The sequence below is a fragment of the Chelmon rostratus genome, chromosome 11, assembly GCF_017976325.1.
Source record: "Chelmon rostratus isolate fCheRos1 chromosome 11, fCheRos1.pri, whole genome shotgun sequence".
NCBI lineage: Eukaryota > Metazoa > Chordata > Actinopteri > Chaetodontiformes > Chaetodontidae > Chelmon > Chelmon rostratus.
This window is the reverse complement of record NC_055668.1, coordinates 254,140-268,935: the sequence shown is the minus strand read 5'-3', so window position 1 is coordinate 268,935 and position 14,796 is coordinate 254,140. Positions and strand designations below refer to the sequence as shown.

The 14,796-nt window shown below is 42.6% G+C and overlaps 1 protein-coding gene across 3 annotated transcripts in view; it reads right to left on the bottom strand.

Moving 5' to 3' along the window:
- Nucleotides 1–518: 518 nt before the first annotated feature.
- Nucleotides 519–14,796, bottom strand: part of zswim8 (zinc finger, SWIM-type containing 8) — a 64,989-nt gene continuing 50,711 nt past the window's right edge. For all 3 annotated transcript variants that reach the window (XM_041947123.1, XM_041947124.1, XM_041947125.1), the window contains exons 22-26: nt 10,470–10,647; nt 8,514–8,687; nt 4,482–4,601; nt 3,863–4,041; nt 519–3,017 (exon numbers count right to left, since the gene is read on the bottom strand). In XM_041947123.1, coding sequence (XP_041803057.1) covers nt 2,814–3,017; nt 3,863–4,041; nt 4,482–4,601; nt 8,514–8,687; nt 10,470–10,647 — 855 coding nt within the window. In that variant the 3' untranslated portion in view covers nt 519–2,813. The remainder of the gene's footprint in view (nt 3,018–3,862; nt 4,042–4,481; nt 4,602–8,513; nt 8,688–10,469; nt 10,648–14,796) is intronic.

The following is a 14,796-nucleotide window of genomic DNA, read 5'->3' as shown; positions in this document are numbered from 1 at the left end:
GGACACGGGAGCCGGTGCATTGGCAGCCTGGACACCCCCAGCTGACTGTGGGAGATGGTGTACATTGGAGTGCTGGCCAGCAGTGTGCCGCATGGTCCTGCATGGGGCCACCTGGCTCACACCAGGTCCACTGACCAAAGAGGAGGCTGAAGATGTTGGTGCTCCTGAAGGTGGAACTACTAAAGGAGCAAAATGAGAAGAGTCTGGGTCCGATGATGGCACTGGCCGTTGGGACATAGTTGGTCCCAGGAGGGCAAGGCAGATATAGCCGCAGAAGGTTGCTGGCCAACCATGAGCAAGTCATAATCAAATGAACACTCCCCTTCTGTCGATGGCCCTTCCACAGATGGTGAGTTATGGGAAATGATCCTACTCCTCCCTCTTGTGGCCACTGCTGACAGTGCGCAGGCTACCTTGAGCAGATTGTTTTTTGACCTCTGTAGGGAAATTAGATTAGACAACTCCCAAGGTCCCCACACACCACTCACAGCAAGTCAGTGTTGTGAATTATCTTTATTAAGTAAACTCTACACTTTTAGTATTGCTTTAATATTTTTTTATTCTTTTCACTCTAAATTAGAACTTTTTGCAATCAGCACATATAGAACTTTTCAATCAAGCTACACTTTTTGAGGAATACAAAAATATCACAGTACATTTTCTACTAAGTAACCTTCACCTGTTAGGTCCAGAGCCAATCAGAGAGGCGGGTTCAGAACCACAGCAGCTGCCTAGACAGAGTTGGAACGTCAACATGTCCTAAAGTAACAGCACCATGGTCTATGAGCTAACCACACTAAGGGAAGGTACCACTCAAACACTTACTTCTGACAGGTCTGGTTGAGTGTTTGGACTTATGTGCATTACACAGCTCAGTGAAGCAGGGCTTTCCAGAGTCAAACCACAATTTTGTTTCATTTCAGGGGCCACTGTGTTAAAAAGCCATGGTCTCTGAAGGTGTGGCCTTTGCAGGTGACTACAGTGCTATAGCTGCAATGTCCCTGTGAGACAAGTCTACAGGGGAGTCACTGTAGTGGCACTGCAGAATCACAGGTGTAGCCTCACAGAAACAAGTGAGTGACACAATGAATTTTGGGTTACTAAAAACCTCAAGGAGCCTCCAAATCCAATAGAAGATGGCTGGAAATGAGACACAACCCAAGTCCAACCAAACAAGTCTTTGCTCTGTATGGGACTGTCTGTGACATGCTTCCTGTTGAAAACATATAGTTGCCAAACCTTTTCTCTCTTGTGAAAAACATGTTATTTTAAAAGTAGTATGTTTTATCAGCAGTGTTTTCAAACTGTATGTTTTGGTTTTACAAAATGGAAAACCTGAAAAGACGAGGGTTACCACTAACTGAGTAGTTTGGCCAATGTACATCTGGGAAATTTCACCAAGACCAATTAAGAGCAGTGCACAGCTGCTTTTCAGTGAAAAGCATCTGGAACTGTCTCTGCATTTGAACTTGTCAGTGAATAGGATGCTGAAAAGAAAGGCTGGGTATGCGATCTCAATATTCTAAGTACACACTAATTAGTTACTATGTCTTGTCATAGAAAGGCTTTCATCACTTGATGTAAATCGTAATTTATTTTTTTACTGTACTAGCTGAGATTTTGCACAGTTGTGTTATGACAGCATTATGGAGTGAATTTGTCTTATTAAATGTCTAGAAATCATTTGCATAAAAACATTTATATTTAGCAAAAAACGTATTGAAAAACATACTAAAATTGGTTCAGAAAATCTAATGGGACATGAGAAGAACATTTTTTTTCCACAATCACTTGATTGTGGCAAGCACTACAATCTATTTGGAAAAAAAAGGTCCTAAGGAGGTCCAAATCCAAAAATGTTTAAATGATACCCAGCCCTATTGACAGTCACAACAAAAGACTGATCCAGATATTCTAAGTGTTGCACATTGAGTGCTGGGCCCAGCAGTGGTTAGGTGGCCTCTAGTTCTGATCTGGAGCTGTGTTTGCATTACTCCTCAGGCAGGCTGAAATGTAAATATGGATCCAACACAACATAACAGCACAAGTGACATTCTCTCATTCCCTTCCCATTTCCTCTCTGCATACATGTCATTCTATACAAAGTATAAAAAAAAAAGATTAAACAGCATACTGAAAAATCCTCATCTGTACTCACAATATAATTTCTCATATTACACATTTTTTTCCTGCACAGATCTTTCCTTTTTCCCCACTCTGCAAAGATTCGGATCCATAGTGACAAGCTATTGGCAAATGAGGCCTCGCAGAACCTACCACTCTGGACAGGAATGTTGCAGCAAGAAAATAAACCACATTGATTGGACTCATTCAAAACAAAACTGAACAAAACTACAAAACACAGGAAAGGAAGTGAGGATGGAGGTGAAAGATCCCTGTCAATGTCTTCAATTTAGGGAAAATGGAGGAGATGAGCTAGATGAAGAAAGGAAGGTGTACAATTTAATTCCACAGTTACACAAACATGAACCATGATAAAATTAGAGTGAAGAGTCTGTCAAGGATAGAGGAGGAAGTTGACTTGGCTTCTCCTTTGAGCTCTGGGTGAATGAACACACACAAAAAAGGAAGTCTGTGGGCTGGGGTATGGGAGCTGATTGTACTGCCTGTGTGCTGTGTTTGTTTGTATATAAGTCCACATAGCAGGAAGCTGGGTCTCGGACAGAATCAAACAGCATGAGTGTGCCCAGCTCAGTGCAAATGGCAGTAGTAATGCTGGAGGCTGAGTTGGCGCTGAATGGGACTCATCAAGCCCAGGCCCAGAGCCAGCATACTCCCACTGAGCAGCATGCTCAGGGAGAGAAGGTTGCCATCTCCAGGGAGATGCGCTGCCACAGCTCCTTGGTCTGCTTGCCTCTCTTCAGGTTCTGCAGCACGTCATTAAACTGCATCATACCCACAGGCGTCAGGCAGAAAGCACCTCGAGCGCTGCGGATGATGTTGACGAAGTCATCATAGTCGGCAGGGGTCAGGTGGATGAGCCGGTGGTGGATGTACTGCAGAGAGAAGGAGGAATGTTTCTACAGGCAGCCTAGATGGACATAAATATTTGCAGATCAAAGAGTACTGGGATTGAGCAGCACTGCATGAGTGAATTAAGATGTACAATATGATGCAGAATGAGATCTTACCCATTCACACAACCATTCGTATGATGGTCACCTGCTGATTATGAGCATCACCCATTCACACAGACGCACACACTGATGGCAGAGCATTGGGAGCAATTTTTCCCAAAAATACTGAACCCCTCTATATCTTGAAAAGGTAAAGGTAGGAGCATTCAAGTAGTGATACAGATATTGGACCAAGTAGTAGCAATTAATGTGATATTTAAAGACTATGTTTTATTCTGAAGTTTAAGTCTAGCAAAATAAATCAGGTGGTAGCCTGGTTACGGATTCTAGGGCCTGTAATCAAAATTTGTACATCCAAATGATGCCTGATCCTAACTTCTCATAACAGCTCTATCATGCCTTCCCTGTCATACTTTATACACACATAAAGTACACTTCTGGCTTACTGATGACCTGGGGAGACAGACAGTTCTGCACTGTTCTTGCTTTTCTGATGGAAGCAAAGCAAAGACCACCTGGGGAAATGGTGGGTTTTGTTTTGTTTTTTTTTTTTACTGTATTTGAGAAATTTTGAGTCAACACTTTTAGATCAACTCAACTGCTGCCATGCTTTTTTACCAGCTGGGAAGTTGTATAAACCAGGAATATCTGTTTACTGACAAATGTGGACTGATCCTTCCACAGATCAAACTACCCTGGTGTCTGTCCATCTACCCCTTTATGAATGCAGCTAGGGTTGCAGCCTGGATGTAGATGTCTTGTACCTGCAGGTAAGCCTGTTGGCAGCGCTGGACGAGCTGATGGAAAGCAGGTGTTCGGAGGTGAGCGTGGATGTGGGCGGGGTTCAGCCTTTGTAGAGCCTCCATGATGATCTCCTGCAGGACAAATGGACTGAGGACACCTTTTGCTGCTCCAACGCAGAACTGGTACACATAATTGACTCCTGACAGGATGGACAGGTGGAGAGAAGAAAGAGAAAGAAACTGATTGGATATGCAGATAGGGAAAAAAGGAACTGACAGTTAATGTGAGTATGTAAGATTTGCCATGTTGTTGTCTATTCAACGGAAGTGGCAAATGGGAACACTGCTATTTTTTCTTATCTCCATCATTGAAATGTTGCTTGCTCTTCTGTTATGATAGAGTAAATGTCTGTTTATCCACAGTGATGGGTGTAGAAAGGTCTCTGCCTTCTGTTCTTCTTTTGTATATTGTAGTTTGTTTGCTATAGCAGGCAGCTGTTTTGCTGATGTGTGTTTGCAGCCATACTCAGGTATGTACCAGACGTTTTAATAATCCACAAACCAACTAACTAAAGAATACACTGCAGCATCAGCCACATGATCCCTTCATTATTGTCCATTCTCTTTTGTGCAGGCTCACCTAGTCTTGCAGCCAGTCCCAGGAGCCATTTGACATCCTCAGTGTAAGGTGGGCTCCTGGAGAAGTTGTTTGGGTGGTCATTGTGAGCCCTCCTGCCCAGCATCTCCAAAGCCAGCATGCCTTCACACAAAAGAACAATCGAGATTACATATATTCAGTTAACATACTGTACTACAGTCAAGTCAAGTGAATTTACATAACGCATTTCATACAACAGGTGAAGAGTTTCCTTCAAAATAAAATGAAAGACAAAAAAGGCAAAGATCAGACAGACATTTTGAATATCATTAACATTAGTATCCCAGGGAGCAAAAAGCCATGTGAATCGAAAATCTTACCTATGACTGTTAAACAAATACAACAGCTAGAAATCTGACATTGAAAATTTAATTAGGTCTCATTATTGATCACAAACAGCAGCCAGTCTGGAATGCTAAACAAGGAGCATTCTTATTCTAGGATTCTGAGACCACTGGAAAACAAGCAGAAGGATATGTAGACTATGCCTATGACAATGACTTTTAGAAGTGTTCAGTCATGTCTACAAACCGATTTCAATGCAGTGCTCTCTGAGGGTCCGAAGATCATGGTCATCCAATACTGGTTTTCAACATTGTCCCTTGCATATTACTTCAGATTCTCTGAATCTTTTAATCACATTATGTACTGTAGACAGTGAAACTCCCAGATTCTTTGCAATTTTACACTGAGAAACATTCTTAAATTGTTTCAGTGCCAACACAGTCTGTCAGAGAGTGATCTACCCCTCCCCATCTTAACCTTAGACAGACTCAGCCGCTCTGGGATGCTCTTTTTATACCCAATCATCTTACTAACCTGTTGCTAGTTAACCTAATTAATTGTGAGATATTTCACCAGGTGTTTTCTTTTAGCGTTTCACAACTTTTCCAGTCTGTTGTTGCTGCTGTTCAAACTTTTTTGAAATGTGTTGCTGGCATGAAATTCTAAATGATGATATCATTGTCATTCTCAGTGTCAGCATCTGATATCTATTTTCTAAGCTATTTTCAATTAAATATGGGGTTTCAATGTTTTGCAAATCATCACATCTGTTTCTATTTACATTTTAAACAGCGTCCAAAACTTTTTGGGAAAGAGGGTTTTCTATTCCAGGCCTATTTATGTTAATGTTCAACCATCTCATCTGGTCGCATCTGGTGTAATCTGCAGACCACATTCTTTCGAAGTAGTTGCAAGATTTAACTTGTCTCGTCATGAATCTTTGGTGTAAATTTGCCTTGCCCAGAGGTAACCTCAACACCCCCCTTCCAAATATACTGCTACCAGTATATCCAAGCATGTCAACAAAGTAGGAAGGAGCTAAACCAGTTATAGATTTCTAAACATTAAGAAGTATTTTAAAATCAATTCTTTGTTTAACTGGGAGCCAGTGAAGAGAACTTCTTATTGTCTTACGTATTGTATTCAAATTGTATTCAAGCCTTTTGGTTTTAATTAATTAATACTCTGGCTGCAGCATTGTGAATAACCTGGAGTTTACTGAACACCTCCTTTGTCAGCCCAGCAGAAGTGCATTACACCAATTTTCTACTGGAAATTCATGCATGAACCAGCTTTTCAGAGTCTAAATGTGACAGGAACCGTCTAACTTTGGATATATTTCTGACGATAAAACGCAGTCTTTGAGGTATTAGATATGTACGTCTGGAAGTTAAGATCAGCATTTAAAATCACCCACGTTTTTGGCATGCTCACAACTGACAGGGGAGTTAAAAATAGGAAATCCGGTGCTGCAAAGCCTTGGAATCTACTAAAAGAATCTGTTTTGTCCTCATTCCGCTGTAGAAGGTTTCTGTCCAGCCAATATTTGATATCAGCAATGCAACAGATGAGACCATTAACTGGGCTAAGGCAGCTGGCAGGAACAGATATATATATATATAACTATGTGTCATCAGCATATGAGTGATATGAAATCTTGTATTGCTAAATCGTGGACCCAACTGGGAGACCATACAAATTAACGAGCAGTGGACCGAGACTTGACCCCTGAGGAACTCCATATGGAATACTGACTTCATCTAATTCACTGTTGCCAATAGAAACAGAAATGGATCTTCCAAGTAGAAAGCCAGTTAAGAACTGTTCCATTAAGAGGGCCGAGACAATGTTTAGAATTAGTGTGATATGGACAAATTTTCTATCACGGCATATGTAATTTTATATCACCACAACAATATACAGTATATCATGGTATAGTCGCTGCTATGTCAACTCAATTAAGAAATGATTTAAAATAACATTACTGTACCATGTTTGTTCACATTTGGTTATTTTCTTCTTTTATTTGACAAAACACCTGACGTAAAAACAAACAAACAAAAAAAAAGGTTTAAAACAGTAAAACTAACCTACTTTCTAAATAAAAGCTTCAAGGTTTCAAATGAAACCAGAGATGCATTAGAAGTACATTACTTCACCAACTGTCACTCTCAGGTCATGTGAGAACATGGTAAGCAGTCCTGCTGCAAAAATCCTGTTACCTTAAGATAAGATAAGATAAGATAAGATAAGATAAGATAAGATAAGATAAGATAAGATAAGATAAGATAAGATAAGATAAGATAAGATAAGATAAGATAAGATAAAACTTTATTTATCCCCAGCTGGGGAAATTTGGGCATTACAGCAGCATGTAATAGCAGTGGGGAAAAAAAATAGCAGCAGTGGTAGAGAACATTTGAAAAAAACAAAATACAAAATAAAAAGTAGACTTTATACACATTATACCAGAAAAATGAAATTTGACTATAAAAATATATATGTAGAAAAAAAAATATGTAAAAAGTATGTATTGCCCCAAATGCCCTTGCGAGACATTTGGATTGCTACACTGTGCTACCCTATACAGCAGAGACACCAAAGCCATTTTCTCATATGAACTCTGGACAATGTCAGCAGAATCAGGTCTGGACATTGTTCAGAGTTGCCCTTTCATACATGTAGCACATTTCTCTGCCGCAGACACATTTCACTTATAATACACAGTTTGACTTAGGCAAAAAAGGGGCCTCGGTAGGCGCCAAACCTACCATGCCTACAGCTTCAGACGACAGATAGCTGAACAGAAAGACATGTGAAAAAAATGACCAGCAGCTTCTTCTCTGCTGCAGCCACTGTTTTGGCTCCTTTCTTTTGTTCCATTCTCACACAATTTGTTAGTACTTTTTCATGTGACTTTTGTTTTTCACTAAGTAACGGATGTGACTTAAAAAGTCGTAGCACAATACTTGTTAAAAGATAAACTTGCAAATTTTGAAAAGTACTCGGATTTCAAAAGTACACAAAAAACAACTTTGTTATAGTAATTAGAGCAAATGTAATTTGTTACTTTCACCCCTGAAGAATACACATCTTCCCAGACTCTCAATTACGCAGCAAAGGGACTCCAGGTCTGCATTTGCTGGAATTTTACAGACATGGCGTCATTTGTTTCCACTGGTGTTACAACAATATTGACAGAAGGATGCAGGCCAACAAGAGCTGGAATTCACTTCAAGAGTTCACTTAGGTCAACTACCTTGCCACTGAGAGAAAATAAGTGATAGTATCTGGGAGAGTTAAATGCCTAACGACAGAATCCCCTACATTTCTGGATTTCTGCTTAGCTGTTGTAGATGGCTAGTTTTGGTTCGGAGTCTACAGACCAGCCAGAGTGACTGCAGCTCTGGGTGTTGCAGGAGGAGGTCCATCACTGCCCACTGATGATGAAGTGCACATGCAAGAGCATTTGTTAGATGGAGACACAACTCCAGCGTCCTCCAACATCCAGCTGACAGCCCACTTAAATTCCTAACTTCAGATCCGAACATCACATGAATAAAATGTTTTACCTTGTTTAAAAAATATAGGTCAGGATCGCAAAGCACAGCACAAAATTCTGGTAGAAAAACTGGATAAAAATGTGAATTTATGACAAAGCATTCTGGCAGACAAACACAATGTGTTTGCACATTGGTTTGTAAATATAATCATATGACACAAACTCACCAACTCTGTAGGCAGAATGCAGGTAGTGCAGGCCCTGTTGGCTGATTGGTTGGCTGTGCTGTTCATCCTCTGCTGGAAAAGGAGTGCTGACCAATGACCCAGGCTGGGAAGTGAGGGAGGGAAGAGATGCTCCCTGTATGGCCTGGATAGTGGGGCCTGAGTGAACACTGCCAACTGTAAAACGTGGCACATCATATGGTTAAGTATTGACCAACACATGTTAACCCACTCCATAGTACCAGAACATTTACTTAAGTACAATATACAAAACCCAAAACCAGTGAAGTTGGCACTTTATTTAAATCGTAGATAAAAACAGAATACAATGATTTGCAAATCCTTTTCAACTTATATTCAATTGAATACACTGCAAAGACAAGATGTTTAATGTTCAAACTGAGAAACTTTCTTTTTTTTTGCAAATAATTATTAACTTAGAATTTAAAGGCAGCAACACATTGCAAAAAAGTTGGCACAGGGGCCTTTTTACCACTGTGTTACATCGCCTTTCCTTTTAACGACACTCAGTAAACGTTTGGGAACTGAGGAGACCAATTTTTGAAGCGTTTCAGGTGCAACTCTTTCCCATTCTTGCTTGATGTACAGCTTAAGTTGTTCAACAGTCCGGGGTCTCCGTTGTCGCATTTTACGCTTCATAATGCGCCACACATTTTCAATGGGAGACAGGTCTGGACTACAGACAGGCCAGTCTAGTACCTGCACTCTTTTACTACGGAGCCATGCTGTTGTAACACGTGCTGAATTTGGCTTGGCATTGTCTTGCTGAAATAAGCAGCGGCGTCCATGAAAAAGACGTTGCTTGGATGGCAACATATGTTGCTCCAAAACCTGTATGTACCTTTCAGCATTAATGGTGCCTTCACATATGTGTAAGTTGCCCATGCCTTGGGCACTAATACACCCCCATACCATCACAGATGCTGGCTTTTGAACTTTGCGCCTATAACAGTCCGGATGGTTCATTTCCTCTTTGGTCCGGAGGACACGACGTCCACAGTTTCCAAAAACAATTTGAAATGTGGACTTGTCAGACCACAGAACACTTTTCCACTTTGCATCAGTCCATCTTAGGTGAGCTCGGGCCCAGCAAAGCTGGCTGCGTTTCTGGGTGCTGCTGACAAATGGCTTTCGCTTTGCATTGTAGAATTTTAACTTGCACTTGCAGATGTAGCGACGAACTGTAGTTACTGACAGTGGTTTTCTGAAGTGTTCCTGAGCCCATGTGGTGATGTCCTTTACACACAGATGTCAGTTTTTGATGCAGTACCGCCTGAGGGATTGAAGGTCACAGGCATTCAATGTTGGTTTTTGGCCTTGTCGCTTACGTGCAGTGATTTGTCCAGATTCTCTGAACCTTTTGACAATATTACGAACCGTAGATGATGAAATCCCTAATTTTTTCCAATAGCTTGTTGAGGAATGTTGTTCTTAAACTGTTCAACAATCAGCACACGCATTTGTTCACTAAGTGGTGACCCTCGGCCCATCCTTGTTTGTGAATGACTGAGCATTTCAGTGAAGCTGCTTTTCTACCCAATCATGGCACCCACCTGTTCCCAATTAGCCTGTTCACCTGTGGGATGTTCCAAATAAGCGTTTGATGAGCATTCCTCAACTTTCTCAGTCTTTTTTGCCACTTGTGCCAGCTTTTTTGAAACATGTTGCAGGCATCAAATTCCAAATGAGCTAATACTTGCAAAAAATTACAAAGTTTACCTGTTTGAACATTAAGTAACTTGTCTTTGCAGTGTATTCAATTGAATATAGGTTGAAAAGGATTTGCAAATCATTGTATTCTGTTTTTATTTACGATTTACACAACGTGCCACTTCACTGGTTTTGGGTATAATGTAGATTAAATTTAGAAAACTTAATGTTGTAACACAACGTTTTTAACATAAACACACATACACACACAAAGTGGGCAGTCCTTACCTGCTACAGTGGTGCTCAGGGGCAGGCCAGTCTCAGTGTGGTAGGGATGGACGGCGATCTGAGTCATGGACGGCACAGGAACACCAGGGAAGGTCACAGCTGTGGCTGCCATAGGTGGCTGGGGGCCAGCTGCCACAGAAAATGGGTACTGGGCACCAATGAAGGCTGGGTGCATTCCCTGAGGAGTTATACACACACACACACACACACACACACACACACACACACACACACACACACACACACACACCTTTAACCTCACCTTTAACCTTGGTGTGCTTTTAGCACATATACCTATACCACAGCTGACCTTGGTGACATGTAAATGCGAAAAAAGTGTTTCCATTAAACTTTTGCGATACACTTTTATATCGACACGTCTGAAAAGCCACCTCATGAGAACGTAAAAACGTTTTAGCGATATTTGAGAGGATTTTCGAAATATAGGTGTTTCCATAACCACTTTTTTATTGCGATATTTAGGATTTGCGCATTTCTAGGGGCAATGGAAACGCAGCGCTGATGAAGTGGCTGCAACAGCTAACCTGATGGGAGACATGCATCACGCTAAACAAGAGGTGAACTTCAACAAGAAACTGCAAGCCAGCAAGAGCCTTAACATCCACAACCCAAGTTTGATCCTTTGAAGGACAACCTGTTAATTTCTTTCCAAAAATCCAAAGATATAGCTTTTCAATCATAATAGAAATGTTGTCAACCAGTTAGTATAATAATGACAGGGAAATGACGGAACAGCAAGGCCCATCTCTGGCCTTTGTAGAGGGGCTTTACCTGAGCCGTTTTTAAGAGGCTCAGGCAGGGTCATAGAAGACACTAAATATTGCCACATGTCATACTTTATGGTCTTTTTGATCAGCAACTGTTTATGCTCTCTCATTTCCTATAGGGAGGGGAACGCTTTTTTAGTTTCTGATTTGGTAATGGTGTTAAGTCAATGTAAGGAGCAGCTTCTTTTAATGCTAACTTAAATTAACTTCCGACGCCTACGCGAGTGGCAGCCTCTCTAGCAGCTCCTTGTGCTCTTTGCACTCTGTTTTTCTTTTCTTCCTCTTTCTGTGTTTCCTGGAAAGTACTACTCTGTCCTATGGATATGGACTCTTCAACGCCAACACTTGTTTATTCAAGGAACTTTTTACACGCCTTGAGAGCAAAGTCCTGCTTCGGTGTGGTCCCGTGTTTACCTGTGGACGTAAGGAAGCAGTACCGGGGCTACAGAGCTGGCGCTATGCTAAAAGCTAAGCGGCTAGCAAAGAAGTGGAGAATTAGGCCTACGGTGCCTTCCATGATCATGGGAAACGTGAACTCACTACCAAATAACATCGATGAACTGGCTGCGCTGACGAAGAACCTTAAGACCTTCAGGGAGTGCAGTTTCCTGTGTCTTACTGAGCTGTGGCTAACAGCTAGCATCCCAGATGCTAACGTGGAGCTACCAGACTTCAGCACAGTCAGAGCGGACAGAGAAACAAGAGCCTGTGGGAAGTGCAAAGAAGGGGGACTCGCACTGTATGTGAACAAATGGTGGTGCATTCCTGGGCATGTGAAAATTAAAATCTTTAGCTGCTGCAGGGATATTGAACTCTTGGCTGTAAGTTTAAGTCCCTATTACTTCCCAGGGAGTTCAGCCATGCCATTGCTCTCATTGTTTACATTCCCCCGCTGACGCGGAGGCTGCGTTTGCCGTCATCCACAGCGCTGTGGCCAAACTTCAAGCACAGCATCCTGAGGCCCTTGTGCTAATCTCTGGGGACTTTAATCATGTCACTTTGGACAATACACTGACTGCTTTTCACCAGTAAGTGGACTGTAACACCAGGGGGAAGAGGACTATAGATCTGATGTATGCAAACGTGAAGAATGCATACAGAGCCACCCCCTGCCTGCACTGGGGAAAGCAGATCACAATCTGGTCCTGCTCAAAACTCACTACACACCAAGAGTGAGGAGACTACCAACAACCACACGCAAATTCAGGAAGTGGTCTCCTGAAGCCGAGTAGGCTCTGAAAGACTGCTTTGAGACCACAGACTGGGAAGCATTGCAGGGGTCTCACAACGAGAACATGGACGAGATGGTTGACTGCACCACAGACTATATTAACTTCTGTATGAACACTGTTGTTCCAGAAAAATCTGTACACTGCTTTGCTAACAACAAGTCCTGGATAACTAGAAGAAGAAGAAAAGGATGCAGAACAACAACATGAGGGCGGTGTGGGAGGGGATGAAGACCATCACTGGCTGCAGCTCCAAGAAGGGTGCCCTAATTGAGGGGGATGTGGGAAGGGCAAACCAGCTTAACCACTTCTTCAACAGGTTTGATCACCCCAACCCATTCAGACCTCTGAGCACAGCAGCCCCCACCCCGACCCTCCTACTCCCGCAAGCCATTACCAACAGAAATGAGGACCCCCCCCCCACCTCACACCACCCACAACAATTACAGCAGCTCAGGTCTGTAGTGAGCTGAAGAGGCTGGCCCCAGCAAAGCTGCAGGTCCGGATGGAGTATCACCACAACTACTGAAGGCCTGTGCGAGGGAGCTGGGACACCCCCTTCAGCGCATATTCAACCTGAGCTTGGGACAGGGGAGGGTGCCCCAGCTGAGGAAGACATCCTGCATTATTCCAGTCCTCAAGAAACTACATCCTGGTGAGCTGAATGACTTCAGGCCGGTCGCCCTGACGTCACACGTGATGAAGACCATGGAATGGCTGCTGCTCCATCACCTGAGGCCACAGATCCACCACGCTCTAGACCCTCTGCAGTTTGCTTACCGGGAGAAGACGGGAGTGGGGGATGCCATCATCTTCCTGCTCCATCAATCTCTCTCTCACCTGGACAGAGGCAGTGGTGCTGTGAAGATTACATTCTTGGACTTCTCCAGTGCCTTTAATACCATCCAGCCACTGCTCCTCAGGGACAAACTGACAGAGATGGGAGTTGAAACACACCTGGTGGCATGGATTACAGACTACCTGACTGGCAGACCTCAGTATGTGAAGCTGGGGGACTGCAGGTCCAACTGTATGGCCAGCAGCACAGGAGCACCGCAGGGAACTGTGCTTTCTACGGTCCTGTTCACCCTGTACACATCCGACTTTCAGTACAACTCAGAGCTCTGTCATGTACAGAAGTTCGCGGACAACACAGCCATAGTGGGCTGTATCAGGAGTGGACAAGAGGATGAGTACAGGAAACTGATCCAGGACTTCATCACATGGTGTGACTCCAACCACCTGCTCCTCAACACCACCAAGACCAGGGAGATGGTAGTGGATTTTAGGAGACCCAGGCCGTGTCCATAACCACTCATAATTAAAGGGGACTGTGTGGAGGTGGTTCACACCTACAAATACCTGGGAGTGCAGCTGGATGAGAAACTGGATTGGAATGCCAACACTGACGCTCTGTGCAGGACAGGACAGAGCTGACTGTACTTCCTCAGGCTGGCGTCCTTCAACGTCTGCAAAAAGCTGCTACAGATCTTCTACCAGTCTGTGGTAGCGAGTGCCCTACTGTATGCAGTAGTGCGCTGGGGGAGCATCTATCTATCTATCTAACAGGGTAGTCAGTCTGATTAAGAGAGGGAAGACACTGTGTAATATCTTTTCTGCAAGAATATCATCAGAGTTACAAAGAGCACACCAAATTAAACATCAGACAGGAGACATGTGTAATACGTTGTCTGACTATATATACAGTGCTTAACAAATTTATTAGATCAGATGACATAAAAACACAAATATTTTAGAAATCTACCAAAAACTTGTTTCAAACGGAAAATGGTATTGTTATTTATTAGGCAAATAACAAACGGGAACAACTAAATAGTCCTTATTTACATCTTAATATTTTGTATGGCCTCCATTAGGCCTGATAACAGCTTGCATTCTTGCTGGCATTGTTTTTATGTACTTTTCGAGTCTAGTCTCTTTTGTTATTGAGTTCCAAATAGTTTCTAGCTGTTCCCAGAAACTTGCTTAGGATGAAACCTTTGTGCGATCTATTCCTGAATTCAATATATCCCAGATCTGTTCAATAGGATTCAAGTCTGGACTTTGACTTGGTCTGTCGATCAGTTCCTGTACTCTAGATTGCTTCTTCCTCGTCAAGTAGTCTCTGCACAGCTTTGTAGTATGCTTGGGGTCAATGTCTCCTTGGTATATGAACCCAGAAATGACCAGGTTCAATCAAGAAGGGATTCCATGATATACCAAGATGTTGTGGTAGACCTTCTTGTTCATTATACCGTCAATTTTAACTAATTTGCCGATGCCATTTCCACATATGGAACCCCATACCAT